The 21,225-nt window shown below is 38.9% G+C and overlaps 1 protein-coding gene across 1 annotated transcript in view; it reads left to right on the forward strand.

The window, feature by feature from the left end:
* The window catches only part of FRK (fyn related Src family tyrosine kinase), a 51,756-nt gene that overhangs the window by 18,006 nt on the left and 12,525 nt on the right, over positions 1-21,225 (forward strand). The window contains exons 2-4 of the mRNA XM_033055464.1: positions 8,350-8,471; positions 14,179-14,339; positions 14,982-15,150. Of these exons, the coding sequence (XP_032911355.1) occupies positions 8,350-8,471; positions 14,179-14,339; positions 14,982-15,150 (452 nt within the window). The remainder of the gene's footprint in view (positions 1-8,349; positions 8,472-14,178; positions 14,340-14,981; positions 15,151-21,225) is intronic.

Here is a 21,225-nt window from a genome sequence, read left to right on the forward strand (position 1 = left end):
CTATCTATGCAGTGACAAAACAAAATAGAGGGCAACTATTCAGTGAGCAGCATTCATATTAACACTGTAGGGAACACTGGATATGACCATGTAATTAAAGATAGTATCACAGTGGATCTTCTGAAAATGGCTGAGCGGATGCCATGAAAGCAATATTAATATTGTCATCTCCTAACTTTGAAGTACTACAGACTGCAGTTACAGCTTTCTATGCCAGCAGATTTTGAGGCATTTAAAATGTTTGAGTTTTCTATATTTGTTTTTAGCTCTTACACAAGCTTTCTTCATTCTAGAAGAAACTGGGATATGTGATTTTGGTATAGATAGTATCTGGGATTTTTTTTTTTTTTGTCCTCACCCAAGAATTTTGTTCTAATTGCAGTAATTCTTTGCTTTTCTCAGTCAAAGAAACCTATTCTCCTCAGCCTAGTACTACAGACACAGTTAACACACTTGAGTTAATCTTTTGGAGGGCCAGATAACCTTTTTGTCAGCACTATTTGTGCTGTCTCCCCTTATGTAGACTTCTGGTTGAGAATCACTGGAATCTCAACAAACTCTTAGCTGCTGACATTTAGCAACCTCATGAGACTTACCCTAATGTGAGAAGCTAAATCCCAGTTGTAAGCACATATGAAAAGTGAGATTCAAGATGCCCTTGTGCTACAAAGTGCTGATCCAGGATAAGATTATGCTGTTCATTATAACATCTTCAGTAATTTTTGAAAACAAATGTTATGTGACTGATTTGCTATTATTCATTCTGTTATTTCTCCACGCTATTTTTCAGCATTTTTGTCCCCTTTCTGCCCGCTTCATTCTTGTTGTGATGATCACAGCTTCTGTATGTGGTTGTACCTTACTGCTGACTAAGCCCTCATGATTCTTACTTTTTAACTGAACATTAACAAAATTAAGAGTATGTCACAGACCTCTCCTTTTAGCCTTATCTTACCTCTAGTGTCCTGCAACTTGAATGGCAAACTGATATAATCCCCCCATATCCCAACTACAACTGCTTATTAAAGGAAATTCAGTGACTTCAGATATGACATTGTAGAGTTGATTCTGACTTTTCTCCTGTACATATTAAATCTAAATAATGGTAGAGGATAAAAGTGGGAAACTGGTGAACCTCAAAGGAAATGGGTGAAAAAATTCCACATAGTTTTCTCTGCTGGTTTTCAGTGGGAACAAAAGAGCATTGAGGAATCTGATGAGATTTCCAAGAAAGTCAAAGATTGCAGATGTTATTTCAGGGTTGGTGTTTAGCTCGGTTGTGAGCATCTTACTCATGTCCCAAAGGGGGATGCTCACAGAGTCCTTAATCAGAGTTTCTGTTGGAATATAATCGTGAAGGAGCTGCCCAAGGAGTGACATGTCCAAAGAAATGTTTTGTCTGGCCCATGAGTGGAGTGCTTTGGATAAGGCTCAGCACACACCTTGTGTTAGAGTCAGGATTTAGCACATTAGGGATTTAGGAGGGACAGAGAAGAGAAGTTGTATGTAGGGAGGTGTGGGGTCTGTGAAAGGGGTGTCCAAGGAATGGCAGACTGCCAAAAAATACTTCCCCTGAGAACATTTTCATTTGGAGCATGGCTGGGAATCCTGTTTTTGGAAGGGTGTTAGTTCTGAGTGTTGGATAGAGTTAATTTCAGGACAGAAAAAGCTGATGGCTCCCAGATTAGCTGAGGTCTGTAAAATCTTCAGTCTCTATCTCAGGTAAGTGCCTTGAACAGATCTGATCAGAAGGGGATATTGCAATAATGAGAGGGAAGAAAACTCATTTGCATACTCTTTGTTATGGGGGTATTTGTGGGTTTGTTTTTACCACTGGGGCTTTTGTCCTTTTTTAGGCATGTTGCCAGGCACTGGAAATGCTGCCAGTGATATAGCATTGGAGAACTTTGCCTCCACATTTTTCTTTGGTTTAGCTCTTGGTCCGTATTACTCTTCCTCTCTGCTACTTTCTAGCTTGAAAGTTCCTGCCATATCTTCCTGCTATAAGAAGTGCAGAAGTAGGAGTGACTACTTTTATTTTAGCAGATTTTTATGTAGCAAAGCACAGGGGGACAGAAAGCAAAGCACAGGGGGACAGAAAGCAAAGCTGATTTACCAAAATATGAACATTGGTCTAGTACTGATACTCAACTGTGACAGATAAAAGACTCTAAAATTGAAAGTTAGAATGTTTATTCAGCACCGGGCAGCAGTGTGGGGCAATCCTCTAACATGCACTGCAAAATCACAGGTGATCACAGAGTCTATTTATTGACAAAAGCTTTAAATGATCACATATTCATAATAACAACCCCTCCCATTACTCACTTCCTATGTTAATTAGCTTGAATAATTATTAAGCATGTGTGGTTGGCCTCTTGAATTAAGTCGAGGGTCGAGGGTCGTTTTTGTGGGGAGGGGTCTTAAAATGAGGAAGTAGGGCGAGTCTTCCTTGCCTTGAACTCTCATCTGTTTCTATCAATGGCAATACAAGTGGCTTTTGATGCAACACCAGTTTTTCAAAGAATGAGCTTCTGGTTGCAATTGTTTGTGTTCTTTGGACCTACCTACTAGTTTCATCCTTTCCCACTGCAAGCACAGCTGAGCAAACATAAAATGACAGACAATCAATTATTTAAGTTTCAGATTACCTCAAGCCCGTTTTTCCTTCTAACTTCTAACTTTTAATTACAGTAAATTCACGAATACAAGCCGCACGGAATATAAGCCGCACTGCTGGTGTGTTGGCAACATTGTTGCCTTTGTTAATAGATAAGCCGCACCCGGAATATTAGCCGCACTTTAGTTTGCAGCGAACTTTCACAAAGTCGTCATTTAGTAACACAATCGCGGGATCGCCGGGGCTTACTGGCTTACTGCCGACCTCGGAAACATTGTTTCCAAGTGAAAAAAGACACACCCTTTATTTACAAGCCGAAAAAGACAGGAACAATAGTGTGGTCATTTTGTGAGCATTCCCAATGGATCCGTGTTGCCTTTAAACAGCCACTTAGCCACGCAGGCAGGCAGCTGAGCTCCGAGCGGAGCCACATCTCCGTGCTGGCACAGGAGCGGCCGTTGTAGCCCCCGCAGCCGGGCGGGGGGAGCGGCCGTTTTAGCCCTCGCAGCCCGCGGGGGGAGCGGCCGTTTTAGCACTCGCAGCCCGCGGGGGGAAGCGGCCGTTTTAGCCCTCGTAGCCGGGCGGGGGGAGCGGCCGTTGTAACCCTCGAGCCCGCGGGGGAAGGGGCCGTTGTAGCCCCCGCAGCCGGGCGGGGGGAGCGGCCGTTTTAGCCCTCGCAGCCCACGGGGGAAGCGGCCGTTTTAGCCCTCGCAGCCCACGGGGGAAGCGGCCGTTGTAGCCCCCGCAGCCGGGCGGGGGGAGCGGCCGTTGTAACCCTCGCAGCCCGCGGGGGGAGGGGCCGTTGTAGCCCCCGCAGCCGGGCGGGGGGAGCGGCCGTTTTAGCCCCCGCAGCCGGGCGGGGGGAGCGGCCGTTTTAGCCCTCGCAGCCGGGCGGGGGGAGCGGCCGTTTTAGCCCTCGCAGCCCGCGGGGGGGAGCGACCGTTGCAGCCCTCGCAGCCCGCGGGGGAAGGGGCCGTTGTAACCCTCGCAGCCCGCGGGGGGAGGGGCCGTTGTAGCCCCCGCAGCCGGGCGGGGGGAGCGGCTGTTTTAGCCCCCGCAGCCGGGCGGGGGGAGCGGCTGTTTTAGCCCCCGCAGCCGGGCGGGGGGAGCGGCCGTTTTAGCCCTCGCAGCCCACGGGGGAAGCGGCCGTTTTAGCCCTCGCAGCCGGGCGGGGGGAGCGGCCATTTTAGCCCTCGCAGCCCGCGGGGGGAAGCGGCCGTTGCAGCCCTCGCAGCCCGCGGGGGAAGGGGCCGTTGTAGCCCCTGCAGCCGGGCGGGGGGAGCGGCCGTTTTAGCCCTCGCAGCCCACGGGGGAAGCGGCCGTTTTAGCCCTCGCAGCCGGGCGGGGGGAGCGGCCGTTTTAGCCCTCGTAGCCGGGCGGGGGGAGCGGCCGTTGTAACCCTCGAGCCCGCGGGGGAAGGGGCCGTTGTAGCCCCCGCAGCCGGGCGGGGGGAGCGGCCGTTGTAGCCCTCGCAGCCCACGGGGGAAGCGGCCGTTTTAGCCCCCGCAGCCCGCGGGGGGAAGCGGCCGTTGCAGCCCTCGCAGCCCACGGGGGAAGCGGCCGTTGCAGCCCTCTCCCTGCGAGCCAAGTGGCCGTTCTACCCCTCTCCCTGCGGGGAGAGAGGCTCCCCCAGCCCTCTCCCTGCGAGCCCAGCCAGCCCCGTAGCCGCACAAGACTGAAAACACTTTAAAAAGTACAGAGAAATATCACACACTTTTATCGAACTGCCGAGGTAACTCGCCGAGGTAACTCACCCCGATAACACCCCCCGCCCCTCAGTAACGCCGCCATCCACAGGCAGGCAATAAGCTGTTCTCTGATTGGTTCATCGTCGGAACAACGGGAAACCATGGATTTCAGACTGTTTTGGCTCGGGACTGGACCAGCATGATACTAGGTAAGGGCAGATATCACATTTTTGTCCATAGATTAGCCGCACCGGAATATTGGCCGCATTTCCGGGTTTCCACCAAAATTTTAGTCTTCTTGCTGCGGCTTGTATTCGTGAAATTACTGTATTTTCAACAAGGTCTATCTATCCATTTGCTTTTTAATTAATTCTAGCAAATAACTAACTTTTAACTAAAATCCTAATTTTTCTAAGATTAGTGTTTCAAAGCCAGGTAAATGGAGCATTGACATTTAGATGGAGATCAGCAGTGTATTGCACCATGGAGGACAGAAAGTTTCTCAGGAAAGGCAGTGATGGAGCCTGGTAGCACTACCAACTTCCCTTGAACTCATGACTCTACTTTAACTCAAACTGGGTTGAATAGGTAGGCAGGAGTGAGTGTAAGGTGTTGTGATCTCTGATTCATTAAAAAAATTGCTCTTCAACATAACCACCAGCATTGAGCTAGATGAAGATTTCCTTTGCTGGAAGAAGGTCTTTAGAGGTCTCAGCAGTGTTCCCTGTCACAGTCAGGGAACATGCCATGACAAAACCTGCTATGAACCACGCTGTGATAGAGCCATGATGAATGTACTAGTGGAACTGATGGCCAAAACAGATGTGATTACTAGGCTCTCAGTAACCACAACAAATCTCACTGATATTCCAGTACTGAGCAACATCTGCAACAAGTGAGGACTGTGTTTGTTATGGACCCATACAAAGGTCAAATTTTCTGGCTCCAATGTCATCCTGTATGTGATGGCCAAAATGACCTGGAAGTACTCTGGAATTTTTAATGAACATATTCCCAATAGCTATGAATGACGGTGTAAGCAAGGGATTCAGAGGAAGCTGCTAGAAACAATCCCTAAAAAACAGATCTGGCATCCTACACTTAAAAGGGAGTGGGCGGGGTTGTATGCAGTGTTGGCCAAGAAAGCATCAAACTTCTCCTAGACTGTCTGGTGCCAATACACTACACTGAAGTCAAAGAAGTTACTTAACTTGCTCAACGGATAGTGCTTCATATTTAGTTCTTGTTTTCCAAGTGTTCTGTTTTAAAACTTTAATCTGTCTTTGAACTATAAAACATGAATAGATTTACTAAGGATTGGGTGTTGCTTTGGTCTGACCTTCCTATCCTGCAGAGCAATATCTTGTGATGAGCAATTACTTTGATTCATTATTACTTTTTACAGTGCTTTCCCCTCTAAGATACACAGTTTTGGATGAAGTAAAGTATTAAGCCTTTTGAAGCATAAGTTCAATTGCTAGAAATCTAAATAAGCTCTTCTTGCTTTATAAAAGGAATTTAAACTTCCATTATACTGAAAATAGTACTTTAAATTCAGATGTGCTTTAGTAAAAAAAAAAAAAAAAAAGGAACAACAAATTAAATTATTTGCTTTGAAGTTAAGAGTATTACTTTTGGTACTGTATAATTATTATTGCAAACCCAATGGCTTTGAACTAAGAATCAAATATTCATGTGCTATTAAAAGTAATTTTCCCTGTATTTTTCTGAAACACTTTAATCAGCTCATATAAAGTCAGGCAAATGAGGTAATACACAATATGTGTCCACTTTTCACCCTCCATAATAATTGCTTCAGTTACACTTACCTCCTCTAATATTGTTCCTCTAATTATTTTATTTTGCAACTTAGAATCTTTTTAACTGCTAAGCTTATCTGGAGTCAGAACCTACATATTATATATTCTCTTTATAACCTTGAATGGTAATTTCATATAGATTTAAGTCAAGATTTTCTGGCCCAATAAAAATAAGTGTATAAGTTGAAATGTTTAGAAATCAAAGAAGCAGATACTTATGCCTAAACGTGATGCTCTTATGTGCATATTATTTCCCCAAATCATGGTTTATATTGTAGACATGGTTTTACATACACATAGTAATAGTATATTAGTTTATATTTCCAAAAGAAACCAACAGTTTCCTCTAGTTGCATAGATTGTATTACCGCTCCAGTTTTCTACTTTAGAAATTTGACTTACTAATAGTATATATGTAAATGCTGAGTCACATAAAGACTATGTTTTGACTATCCTGACCATAAATCCAATCTTGCTAACAATACATTGGTGATGCTTTTGGGTTTGGTACAAAATTAAATTCTTTTGAAAGGTGCTATCTTTGTAACTCCAGAAGAAAGGAGAGAAAAAATTGAACACTTCTTCTAATAACTCTTATAAGGATCACTTGCTTTGAACACCATTGAGTGATATCTAACACTTCAAGGGGAATTTTTTTTTCTCATTTAGTTTGCTAGTTTTCAGATGTTATTCTCAGAGAAGGTAAATTTAGAAATTTTAGAAAGATTTTAATTCAGATTTTAGGGCAGACAGATTTTCTTTGGGACTTGAATACAGTTGAACTTGTAGTCGCCTTCCTTTGACAAGAAGCTTAGTCAAGGATTTGAACATTTATTGATTACTTAGTCTTCTATAGTCTAATGAATGAATGAATTAAATTAATTAGTTGAATTAAAGAACACATTTAACTAATTAAAATTACTACTAACACATTCCAGCTCTCTAGTGAGATTACTTTGCTTGCCAAATACATATCAAGACCAATGTCATCCAAATCATCTTCAACTCAGCAGACAGGAATATGATCTGGAAAATCTGTCTTTAATTTTCTTTAGTTAATAAAGCATATTCAGTGTGGGTTAGTGCTGTCTGTATTTGCCTTTTTTTATTTCCTCTTTGTTAATACAAACCCATTTATCAGTCCTCATGCTTGATCAGCTGAGGTATCACCCAGTATTCTCATTTATTTCCTCCATTCCTCTTGATGACTACAAACCTTGCAGATACAAGAATACTTTGTTGATGACTCTGTCCTTCTCACTTGTAATTGACAGTCAAGTGGGCAACTTACGGTGCACTGATTTATATATGAAGTTTACATAATAGTTTTAGCTGTTATTAATTTTAAAGGAATTCTTCTATGAGCTTATGACATCTTTCTGATACCTATTTATCATCATTTGCTTCAAATAAGAGGTGGAGCTAATCTTAGAAAGAGCTTTGCATGTTTGTTGGAAGAAATCTGATGCCACCCCTTGAAAATGCTGACTCATCTCTGTCTTAATGCTCTTTAAACTCAGCACAAAGCAGCAAGAGAGATAAATCTTTTCTTCAGAGGAACAAATTAAAACTTTTGCTTGAACAAGCCTTTGTGAACTACAGAGTTTAGTGAGGAAAAATATTTTAAAAGCCTTATATCAGAATAGATTTTCACACAACACAGGTGCTGAGATGTTTGTAGTGACCCGAGGGATACACTGGATTTGTTTGTCAAAAAGCAGCAAAGCTGAAAAACTGCCAGTAACTCATTTGAGGTATTGATGTGGCAGTGGAATGGGGAAGCAGGGTGATCTGCACCTTGGAATCTGAGAGCCCTTCGGCAGTTTCAGAGATCTTTTGATTTTTAAGATGTTGGGTTGTTAGCACATACCTTCACATCTACATAGTTCAAGAGGCACCAATGGTCTGGGCATCAATTTCTGCCCTTTTAGCCTTGGCAAATTTTCTTGGTGATTTTCTTCTGGGACAAGACCAGTCTGTCACTTCTGAGTGTTTGCTGCCTTGAAAGCAGGAAGACTTTTCTGCAGAAAAAAAAATCTAGATTTCACTCAAATATGTAAGTGATGTTTTGTAGCAATAAATTTGTTCTGTGGTTTTTGTTGGTTTTTTGCCCCTCATACTATTGACATTTAATTAACATAGCACAGATTATCTCTTAGTAAATTTGCAGCATGTTTATAAAAGCTAAACTGTCTTCTTGGTATGCTTTTTATTTGTTCAGATGGTTCTTTGGCCCAATCAAACGAGCAGAAGCCGAGATACAACTGCTTTACCCCGAAAACAAGGAAGGAGCCTTCCTAATCCGAGAAAGTGAAAGTGTAAAAGGCGACTACTCCCTCTCAGGTATATTCTGGTTTTTCATCTGCATTAATGTTTTAAAAATTTCTCAGATGATCTGGGCTTTTTTTATCTTTGAGTGCAATAGTGAGCATGAAAATGAAATTAAGTTCATATAATGTTCAAAAAGTTCATATTTTTTTCCCTCAGGAGACATATAAAGAAAACTTGATGAAAGTAATTTGAGTTTATATTTTATAGATTTTGTTTAAGAATATACTCAGAAAAGAAACTAACTTTTTCATGCTTAGTACTTCCAGTGTTCTAGCCACCTTAATATAGATAGTATTTTCATGACTGAAGCATTAAAAAAATACATCAAAGTTGTACACTACAGCTCTGATTAGTACACAAAACAAAAATAAATATTAAAGCATGCTGAGAGGTATCTGCAATTTAAGAAAGGGACATCTCTGTTAGAGCTCACACTTAGGTTTAAATTTGTTTCCAGGGATAAAATCATAGGAAGGTCTTCAAAGCTATTCTTTAGAATCAGTGAAGTTTCATTGAATATTTCACTGTAAACATCAGTAAAAAATTAGATTGATGATGGTGGTGCATTTTGAAATTTTTTTGAGTCCTGTATTTGAATCTGAATGATTATCAAATGAGGACATTTATTATTTAGTCCTGGGAGAGTTTACTCCACAGTCTTCAGTTTGCCCTCAAGCAAGTTGGTCCTTGTCATGAAATGCTCAAAGGAAAACTACCTTTTGCAAGGAATCAGGCTGCTCCTGAGCTGTGACAGAACTGACCCCTTGGTGTGTGCACACTTTCATCCTAGGACCGTATTACAGCCACAGACCTTTCAAAAGACTTTCTCTACATGTACCAATTTATTGCTATTGTTACGTAGTTTCAGCTTCCTTCAAGTGCTGTTCATCAACAACTGATTTCATCCAAGGACTGAGCTAGACTGATGACACGGCAGTGTTATGCAGGAAAGAAAAGACAAGGCTGTATTACCTTCTTAATGATGGCACTTGAATACATGGCACATTACTAAAAATCAACAAAAAATCTTTGGCTTGTGCACCTGGGGGTGGAAATGCAAATTCTTTTTATTACTCTCCAACTAGGAAAGATTTAAAATAATAATTATTTATCTCACATCCTAACCATTTCTCTAACGTGGAAATATCTTAGGTAAACTATGAGATACTCCAGAGAAAAATCCAAGAGAATGAAAATAAATATTAGACCGCATTTGTAGTAGTATAAGATCCCTCTTTGATGCTGCTGTTTAGCTTTTCATTACAAATTTTGGGTAGAAAATTTATTCCATCTAGTATATTTGATTCATTTATGAAAGCTTTTGGTGGACATTGTTTTGCATTTTTCTATAAGCTTATTTGGAAAGAGGAGATTTGATGATGACTGGTAAGAGCAAGATATGAAACCAACAGTGTGGGTTTGTTTCATGCTGGTTTGTTTGAGTAAGGAAGGTAAGAGTGGCACTGAAGAAAATAATATATACAGAGGCAAGGCTCCAGCTGCAGGAGCCAGCTCTCCTTCTTGCACAAACATGGGTTGTCCTCTGAGCATGTATGTGTGAATATATGTACTATATCAGACTTATTAAATGTTTGTACTCTTTTAGGCAAACAAAGAGGATAAACTCTGAAGCAACCTGTAGACACTATTGGTGGCATCATTTCCCAGTGCAGCTAGATCTTTTAGCTACTTCTCAGAGTTGAACATAATTTGTTCTTAACATGCTACTTCACTCCAAAGAGCTAAATATTATTTGCTGCTTGCTGAGTGGGCTTAGCTGAATGGCATTTGTTTATATTGTGCAAACTCTTTTGCTTCCAACCTAATAGTATATGTCATGGTCTAGATGTTTTATGTCCATAATCTCATTGCTTACTGTCTACTTTTTGGAAAGCTAGTGCGTTCTAAAGCAAACAATGGAATGGTTTCTATTGTGGGAAGCATAGTAGGAAAGAAGGTTGTTCAGTTCACCAGGTTTTACAGAGATGAGAGTTTTCCTGCATCATTCCTGTTTGTGCCATCAGTGGGAATTATGAGACATGAAAGCTGAGGCAGAAGGATGGCTTCTGTCTCTCTGGTAGCTGATACACTGACAGGGGAGAAGACATAATCCGATATTTTGAAATAAGTCCCTAATTTCTGTTTCCAATTTTGCTCTAGCTTCCATTGCTGTTTTGGTTTCATTGGGGAATAGGTGATAATGGCTTGAAAAGTGAAAACCTAGCTTTCAGTATTTAGGTCCTCAAGAAAATATTTTAATTCTCTGTCCAGCATACCATTTAGGTAAAAAAGAAGTTGAAGAAAAATTTTTACCCAAGAACCCATAAACCGATTTTATAAATTTTATGCTTGATTTCATACTCATATTGGCAATGAGATATATAAGAGTTTTAATGCTAATTAAGGAGACAAATGTTCCCCTTAGTAAGAAAAAAAAATAAAATTCACTCTTTCATGAAAATTACACTTTTTATTTCTAACTTGCCTTGTTGGGAAAACTTTCAATTTGCAAGATTTGGATAATAAATAATCATTTCAATTAAAAATAAAAATTCATGTTCAGAATGACTTTTATCGTCTGTGAATAGTGAAATGGAAAGCTCATCAAGCTGGATAGGCCACTGACATGTGTTACTATAAATTTAGAGTGTTTGACATTTTAAAAATAGGTTTTCCCATTTTAAAAATGCACATGTTCTTGACAGATTTTTATGTTGATGACTCCAGCATCTGGTGTGAAATGGATTAAATTTTAAACATGTTGGTGCCATCTTAGATGTTGCCTCTTTTTAATTAAAAGTCATAATTCAGATGTGCTCAGCTTAATTGAGTGTTGTTGCCAATGATAGCAGGAGGCACTGTACTTAGCCCATCATTGAATAGTGGTATCTGAAAGACTTATTGCATTAAATAGCAATGTAAATGGTTTGTGTTTTCTTCAGCTATTTTTTCCATGCTCCTAAAAGAATATTTTGTGCTTTCCTCTTGGGTTCCAGCATAGGAAAACAGGTAGTTGTTCAAGGCAGCAGGCTCATAGAACTGGCAAAATCATGGTCATACTAAGAGGATGATTTTGGATCTGCCTCTGTACCCTTTCTCTGTCGGTGAGAGTGACCTCATGAGTCACCCTCCACTCACATCCACTCTGGGCATGGAGACAGAGCAGAGGTGCTGGTGGCAGTGATGCATGGCGAATGCTGAGGGAGGACTGTTCACAGGAGCTGTGTTGGGACACATTGTTTTTTGGCAGTAATGGTACATTTCTGTCTCCATTACTCATTTGGTGAAGGTGTGGACTCTGCTGATGCCACCATGAATTTTTGTGCCCTGGGGAAGAAGTAGTAAATTATTTTATTCACATTCTTCAGGTGGCAAAACCCACTTCTGCTTAACTCATCATGTGAAGATGGATAGAGAGGATAATCCTTCTGCTAGACTGAAACCATTTAGAAATCTAATGGGAAGTTGTAATTCTTTTGAAAAGGGCAAGCGGAGGAGAAAACCTCTTCAGTCTTCAAACCCAGCTGCTGCCAAGCTGTGTGAAATTGAAATTACAACCCTGTCCTGGTTAGTAGTCTGGCATGGATGTAGAGATGACTGGAAGGGGTTATGGATAGTCCTTTCCTGAGTGATATGTGCTCCGTATTGTCAGAGGAGCCACACTGTGCTGCAGAACCCCAAGTGTGTGCTGCATGACTTGTACAGCCACACTCAGCCCTAAAATAGAAGTAAACAACCCCCTGTCAAATACTGCACTAATATCATCTACTTATTGCAAGTAGAGATGCTATCAGTACATAAATTTTCTGCAGCAAATCACCACATGACCTGGATGCTGTCAATCATAAGGCTTTGTAAAAGGCTCATTTAAGAAATTAAAGCACATTCTTCAAACCAACTCTTGCATTATTAATTTAGCTACTTCACAAGTAATAGTTATAATACTGCTAATAAATAAATCAGGTAGTCAAGCTACTATTACTTGTGATATACAACTGAAACTGGAATAACACAGTCATCCTGTTGGACTTTTGTTCAATGCATCACAAAGACTGACTAATTTGTCTGGATTAATTTTCCTGTGTACCTTGGAAAAGTCATTACATTTTCAGTCTGTTCTTACTGAATTACTAATTTCTTCATTTTGTTTCAGCTCCATTTCCAAGTGACACATCACAAAAACATTCATAAATTTTACAGTTAAAAAGTGGTAATTATGATTATTAATTCAAAAATAAATGTAATTTGAAAAGTGCAGTGTAATATGAGTTTTGTTTACAAATATTCTCATTCCTGTCCTCATGCAGAATTATGAATTCCCAGATTCCTAAAAATACTACCTGAGTTGGAGTATTTTGAAAAGCTCCTGTCTGCTCTCTGGTGGTCTTGGATGACAATCGCACAGTACAGTGCAAAAATATTTGATCATCCACGATAGTAGTTAAGGAAGGAGAGATTTCCTCTTTGATTTCATTATTTAGATGGTGAGAGAAATTATTCTTCCTATCAGCTTGGCTAATGTCATGCAACCGATTCTGTATTTTTTCTACATACAATATGTAGCCATGTATTCTTATGTTATTATAACCAAAACTATTGCCAAGATGCATGAAGTAGAACAGTATAAAGAATCTATCTTCTAGCTTTATTGTGGAACACTTAATGTTAGAGCTAAAAGCTGTGGACTTCTTTGGAGCTAAATCAGGTACCCTTCTGTACGTAATATCAACTCTCTAGTGCCCATTGAACATGGCCAGTGATGTCTAAATAATGGAGTGTCTTGTAAATGACACACACGTAAGTATCTAAATACCTTTTCAGCTCTTCAGAACTGCCCTCTCTGATGATTCTGAGCCTGCTATTGCTTCTACTGATATTCCTTTGTAAACTTCTCTAAGCTAGTGGGTCTCCAAACTATTTTTATTTTTGTGTGTGTGTGTGTGTGTGGGTATGTGTGTGTGATTTATGTACATTTTTTGTCTCTCTGATCTTGTGCTGGTCCATGTCTAGCCCCAGCATGCAGTGGCCTAGCCTTTTTTCTGACACATCTAAAAAAGTGCTCTAATGGTCACAGGGAGGGACACTTCGGCTGTCATGATATGTAGATAAGTAACTTATTGATTAAGACACAACAGATTAGAATTAAAAATGTTACACTGAAAAGGAATTAATCAACTATCAGAAACAGAGCATTATTGACCTGATTTTTACGTATTCCAAACATGCAAAAATTTAAAACAAAATCCTTGGAAGATGTGTGTTTTTCAGAGAACCGTGGCTATGTGGAGGGTATATCTGTTTCCGCTAAAATGCCTGCCAGCCCAGCAGCTGCTATTTGGAATGTTAACACTAAAATAAAGGAGGATAAAGGAAGTATTAAAAACTGACTAAATGATTGCTGTCATTTGATGTATTTGGCTGGTTTTGGTGTATTCAAAGATGGGAAACACAAGCTGCCTCACAGAAGATGTGTTCATGTACTTCTACATCAGTTATGCTGGAGAACCTCCAAATTTGAATAGCTGAAGACTAATAGACAAGATGCATGAAGCTATCTGAACAATGGGCTTTGGTTTGAATAGTTGAGATATTTGGAACTAAAATAATTTATTTTAAGGTCCTCATAAATATATTTAGAAACATTATGATGGTTTGGGTATAAATGATATTGTACCACTGCAATAATTCCTGGACACTTAAAATATTTAAATCTTTTTAGTTTTTGATGGTGCATCTGTGAAGCACTACAGGATCAGAAAGATGGATGGAAGCTTTTTCCTAACCCAAAGGAAAACTTTCAAGACTCTGAATAAGTTGGTTGAGTATTATTGCGAGAACAAGGATGGCCTCTGCGTGTTACTCAGAAAGCCATGCCTAAAGGTAAGGAGTGGATGCTACACTGTGCAAAGTGTTTTTTTGTGAGTTAACTCATCAGATATCTGTCAGAAAGTGTTGACCCCATATCTGCTTCTACCATTTCAGAATGTTAATGATCTGCTTGTTTTCAGAAAGTTTTGGGTAGTTTTACAGTTTCATTCTTGAGGTTGACAAATTAATAATAAAGTACCATGCTGTTTTGAAAAAATCATCAAGTGTTTGGGGGGAGGGTAGTGGGGGAAATATGCCAAATCATGATTTATGAATACCTTTTTATAAATACATATGGAGATGAAATCCCCAACTTCATAAGTCTAGCTGTCCATAAGTAATTACTGAGACAAAACCACAATGTTCTGGCAAACAATATGTCACTTTTCAAAAAGCTTGCTAGAGGGATGATTTCTAATTTTTGTTTTTAATGGCAGGATATTTTCCTTAGCATATTTCTTATTTCTGACAAAGAGCACCCAGTTATGAGTGTTGTACTTTATGTTTTCAATTCATTCTATCACATGGGTGTACTCTAAGGAAACATTATTTATATCAGTTCCAGCTTTACACTACATAATTAACAATGATTTGTATATGTTGTTGAAAAAATATCATGTCTCAATTATCATATTATTTATTTTCTTTTACAAGATACAAAGTCCTGCTACTTTTGATTTATCTTACAAAACTGTTGATCAGTGGGAGATAGACCGACAATCTCTGAAATTGGTGAAAAAATTAGGATCCGGTCAGTTTGGTGAAGTATGGGAAGGACGGTGGAATAATACCACCCCCGTGGCAATCAAAACATTAAAACCAGGTATGTGAATTATTCTTAAATGTTGATAATATGAAATATTCGCAAGAGTGCTCCTTTATTTTTTAAATGCTACAGCAAAGAGAGCCTATCTGTATATGCACACATTCTTAAAATCCACACGCCTAGACATGAAGATTAGTAATGCTCTAGGTCCAGATAACCTTTGGTATTTTGAGTTAGAATTTTATACAGTTTTCTGTTTCTAGATGAGCTGAATTAATTCAACATCTGTGTTGCATAAAAAGGCAACTACCACAAAGGTTGTATCTATTTTTTACATTATTCTTTGTATGGAAATGAGTAACTGTAGATTGAATAATCTGCAGGTAGAGTAATTGATTTACTAGCAGTTTGTCATCTGTAGGATTTTTTAAGTGATATGTGCTATATTACAGTGATTTCTTTGGTAATATAGAATATTTACTATGCTAAGTTTGTACTCAAGGAGTACTTTAATTCTAGTATCGCTTGAATACAATTTTTCAAAGTTTTTGACACTCAACATTTATACCCACTATTTGCATGTAATACAAGATTGGGACTAATACAGCTTTTAGCATTTTTCTTAATTATGTTTCATTAACTTCAAGAAATTTGTGCATTTTCAATTGACAGCATAAAATATCTGCCAGCAGATGGCAAGAACCACATAGGTAAGAGAGGTAGCCTGGATGATATACATGTTTTTTAAAAAGAGATAACAACATGAGCTGTGGTTAATTGAAAAAGCTTGTGTTGGGCTCTAATGAACCTCATTCAGGAAGCAGAACAGATTCAGACCTTTGATTCAGAATAACATCAATATGCTTGAGCTGCTTGAATGAACAGGGAGTAATTTAAACATATGTTTTAAGGCTCTCTTGCATCAGGATATCTTTTGTATTTTGGGACATGCAAACTGAAAATGTAAAAACTGCTCAAAATAAAGACCTTCTATAATTCATATGAATGACAATATTTTTTTTCAGCGAACTGGTGCATCTCCCTAGTGACTCAGCAAACAGAAACCAGCTCTTTTTCACTGGAATAAGCATAAGACTCACTGCAAACATGTTATCACGTATAGACTAGCACAGTATAATGGAAGAAACTCCTTCAACTGTGATTCTTTTTGTAGTATCATGGTTCATGTGGGAAAAAAGGCTTGATTAATCAATATTTTTTCTATCTCAGGTTTTGCCACTCTAGTCTGATACTTGCTAAGGTCAACAGCAGTAGTTTCACTGATTGCATGGTGGGGTGTACTGAGTTAGGGCTGTCAGAAGCCACACCTGGATGCAGTTTGTGTGTGGTGGAGTTTGTGACATCACACTGTGATAAGGAAGCCGTACATTGCACATGGTGTTCCTCAGAATGAAGACTTTGATTCGTCCTTGATAAATTATGTAGTTAATGCTAAATCTCTTATCACTGTAGTTTGAGAACTATTTCATTCTACAAAAGCCATTCAAACAGTCACAAATGTAAGCATTTAACCTTGTAGTATTACTTCTCCAGGGAGTTATCCTCTTCTATACAGTGTTTTTCACTGTATAGTGAAAGGCATTTGGAGTACCTTACAGTAATCAGCACATTGGTTTTCCCTAACTTGTGTCCATTGTTACTCATGAGGAACAACACTTCACTAATTAGAGACAAACCACAATACCCTCACCCTAAGCTGAGTAATAAATGTTTTTCTTGGTACTAATAAAATTTCAGCAAAGGGTAGGGTTGGTAATTTAGTAATAAGATAAAGTTAATAAATGAATGGAAAACATAATAGTTAATGAGTTATCAAGAAATACATTGTGTTGATGACTGAAGCTTCCAATGTTCACATAAGCAATGTTTCAGGCTTCACGTGTAACACACTGTAAAATGAGCCTCTCCTGTTGCTTGGCTCAAAGATTGAAATCACTTGTCTTTATACTGGGGCAGGACACAATATATTTTAAATTACAGACTTTTACTTAAGCTGTTTTACAGTATAGACTCTCTGGACGAGCAAGTCATCAGAAAAACAGAGGAGTGTGTTAAACTCGAAGTGATCTGGCAAATGTAAGGGGCTGAGATGGAAAGGGTTCTGCTAAAAAGGCTTTACCACCGGAGAAACTGAAATGAAACAATGCTCTTATTACCACACAGAAGCAGGTTGATCAAGGGTAATCACATGGTGAACAATAGAGAAGAGCATAATGCAATCAGAATGTCATAGATTTATAGGCCTGAAGGCCAGAGAGGATTTGTGTTACTTTGGGGTTTTCTGTTGAGCATTATTTTGTGGTGTACATCTGTTCTAGACCATATATAGTCAGAATACTTCGTTGTTATATGCCATTACACATCATCCCTCTGCTGAGATCAGCATTTCTATTTAATCAAAACACAGCTTGTTCTTGACTACTCAATACTGAGAAGTCCTCTAGTCCTAAGATTAAGGCACTGTAAGAACGTGTACCTAATTTCACATTCAAATTTGCCTGATGTGTTCTCTTTAACCCTTGCTATATCTTCTTGTAATAAGATAAAAACCTCTTTGAAAGTATTAATTTTTATTTCCATTCTGGAGATAAACACAGAGTGGGTTAAACCAATTTTCAGTTGTCTTTAGAAAGGCTAAATGAAGTTATACTCTTGTTATATAGTAACCTTCTCATTTCTCAAATAAAATTTTACTGTTAAGACAAATGGCAGTAATGGGTTTTCCCCAAAGTCAGTTCTCCCTTGATGCAAATGGATGATTTCTGACTCGTGATGATTAGGGTATTCAGAAGTCTGTTTCCATTCCAATTTGGAGCAAGAGCAAATTTTTCAAATATTTTATACAAACTCAAAATTTCACAACTGTTTGTTTCAGAAACATTGATGTGCAGTGTACTAGCAATGCTTTCTCTCATTTTAGGTATCTGGCCTCACAGATAGATCAAGATTTTTAAATAATTAGCAGGGGAAAATAAGCACTCATATATCAGATAAAAATATTCTAGATGAAAAATGTACATTACAATGGGAAAATAACATGCTATTTGAGCACATTTCTTTATATTGATTGTAAAGTCCAGATTCCAGGAATGCAAAAATCATAAAACAGCTTCCTTCCTGCCACCTTCTTCCTGGCTTTAACTTCACTCCTGAACTCTCTACCTTCTCCTTCACTGTGGGAGGAGGCAGCTTGACAGGGAATGAGGGGTGTGGTTAATGCATCGCATGTTTTCTCTGATGCTCCTTTTGCCTCAAAGGAAGGGCTCCTCACATTCTTCCTCTGCTCCAGCAAAGAGTCTCTCCCACAGGAGAGTCGTCCACAATCTTCCCCAGTTTGTGTTCTACCTCCAGGCTGCACTTCTTCACAAACTGCTCCAGTGGGGGTCTCTTCCATGGGATGCTGTCCTCCAGGAGCAGACTGCTTCAGTTTGGGTGGCATGTTCTCCATTCATAAACTTCACTAATATCAAGAAAAATAATTCTCCACACCAAGAATAAAACACCATAATCACAGAACCAAAGTCAGCAACTTGCACACACCCCTTGTCCCTCCAGCACAATTACAACAACTGAAATTCCCTGAGATCATTGCACTCTTTGCTCTCAAATATCATTGTCAATGTCTTGCCCATTATCTCTCTTTATTCCTTTTACAATCTGTTGCTCAGTGTGACTATAAACAAAAAGCAGTAGTAATGCGATGCTTTTGTTCAGCTAATTCTCTTATTTGTTCACTGGTTCACCTATCTCTGCTTTGGAGACATCTGTGATATTTTACCAGCCCCAACCATAGCCATGAATGTGTGAATGAAAAAACAAAACATAAGAACATCTTAAGGAACATCTCTGACTTTTGCTCTGTTGACCCACAGTTTTCAAAGAGGTGCAGGGATCAGTAGATAGGAAAACTGTCTAGAAACCAGCAGCTGCTATTTCTGGTTTTGGCCCTGCATAGCGCTGTCTTGATGCAGGTCCCTGAACATGTCATTTCACATTTCTGTTTTTATTTCCTCACTGAGACACTGTTTTTTTCCTATTTAAGTGGAAATCATTGCAGCAGGGATTTTCACTTTGTCCTATGTTGAGCATGATGGATTTTCTAGAACCTATTGTCTGGGCTAGCTTGCTTCTCCAGCTGTCAGCATGTGAAGCAGACATCTATCATCACCAATTAATTGTATCTGATAAAGTTCCTTATGCCTGTTGAGGCTGACAGATGCATTTGTCATTATCACGTTGTAAAGCATCTCCCAAGCTTCTCTCTGCATGGAAACTGTCCAAGCATGATTTTTTTTTTCCCAGAAGGCTTTTCCAGTATAGTGTCTGGGTTGGTACTGTCAGTGGAGTTTTTAATAATATTTTCAGTTCTTTAATTTGTACTCTCTTTAGTATATATGCAGTGTAAAAAGCTTTGCTCTCAGGGAAGTATCCCAATTTGCCTGAAAAAAAGAGAATTTTTTATTCCATTTAATTCAATATGTGGCCTTACACTGACTTGTAAGTTTACTTCTCTATGATGACAAAGCTGCTTGAGAATATCCAAAAACATGTATTATTCATCCGTTAATGTGAATGAGCTATTTTAGTCTCTTGTGTTGCCATATACTTAGTTTCTAAGTTATTCCTTTATTACTGATAAACTTCTTCAGAAGATCATAGTTGTATGCTTAATACAGTCTCCACATAAATTAATTTTCTATAAACTTTACTTAGAGGATTCGGTTCCTCTGAAGTACAAGGGTACTTCGAAGCAATTTGGAAAGGTTTATTGAAAAGTTACAAACAAAGGGTCTTGTGATGGGTTTATCAAACATTTTAGGGCTATTTACATTTAGGCCAGTGGAATCTGGAAAATAAATGGCCTTCCTCTCTAACCCATTGTCAGATTATCAATGTTTCTCTTAGAATGTAAAGCTTCTTCAGATCTATAACAAAATATTTTCAGAGACGTTAATCAGAACTGATGTATTTGCTTTAAGTAGGCTTCAGTTAGAGGCAATTCCTGCCAAAGCAGCACAATATAGAACATCTCAAAGAAAGACATTCCAACATTTTGTTCTTAAGAATGACTTTGAAATTTAGAAAAATATCTTTCATTCAAAAAAACAGATTATCAAGACTGTATTTTCTTCATGTTCTGTTAAATTTACTCCCAAACTGGTGTCTTGCACAAAAGAAGCCTCTACTTGTTTCAGTAAAGGCTTATGTTAACTAATCATTTCATGACCAAGTGATTTCTACTTATACCTGCTCTTTATTCTGTGTTTTCCACTTACAGGTGAAAATGTAGATTTCATTATAAACACGCATATTCAACTACAAGCTAAACCCCACTCAGTTATTTGAAACTCCATGTGGCATGTGTTTCCTTCCTCAAAGGGAGGTACTGTAAATTCTTTGCCACTATTGTGACAGGCTTTATCCAACTAATTTGTAACAAGCATGTTTGGTTGCTTTTAGAGGCAGTTTTTAATTTGCTTATTCAGTTGCTGAAACCTAATCTTGGGCAGAACACTCATAAAGACACTTTTAATTTTTTTTCAGTTGGCATCCAATTTTATTAAGTACAATATAACATCTACAAGGTTGTGGGGGGTTGGGGTGCTGTCTGCTACTTGTATTATTTAAGATATAAACTGAGTAGAACTGAAAGTTACATATGCTCTTTAAAATACGCAAGAAATACTTATTGATCTTTTTTTGGTTGGTTATCATTATTGTCACTGTTATTTGCTTTTGCAGCATAGAAAAGGATTTGCAGCTATTCAGCTAATAAAATACTTCCTTCTTGATCAATTTATTGAAAGCTGTCATATGTGATAAACATGTTTCTTGGTTTCAGTTTGTTGGAAGAAGTTTATAGCACGATTAAACTGAGAAATTCCTTGTAGGCAAACTTTGATGGTGGGAACAAATCAGATTGTCAAATTCTACAGTGTGAAGAAATCCTGTATAATGAACCATAGAGGGTCCATGATTTGGAAGACCCTAAGTGAGCAAGTGGTTTATCCTTTTTAGGATCAACTTGTCAAATTTTGGTACTGATGCTAAATCATTAGTCACACTGATGCATCTGCTTTTGGAGGCAGAGTGCTTCACACCATGCAGCTT

The sequence above is a fragment of the Catharus ustulatus genome, chromosome 3, assembly GCF_009819885.2.
Source record: "Catharus ustulatus isolate bCatUst1 chromosome 3, bCatUst1.pri.v2, whole genome shotgun sequence".
Taxonomy (NCBI): Eukaryota; Metazoa; Chordata; class Aves; order Passeriformes; family Turdidae; genus Catharus; species Catharus ustulatus.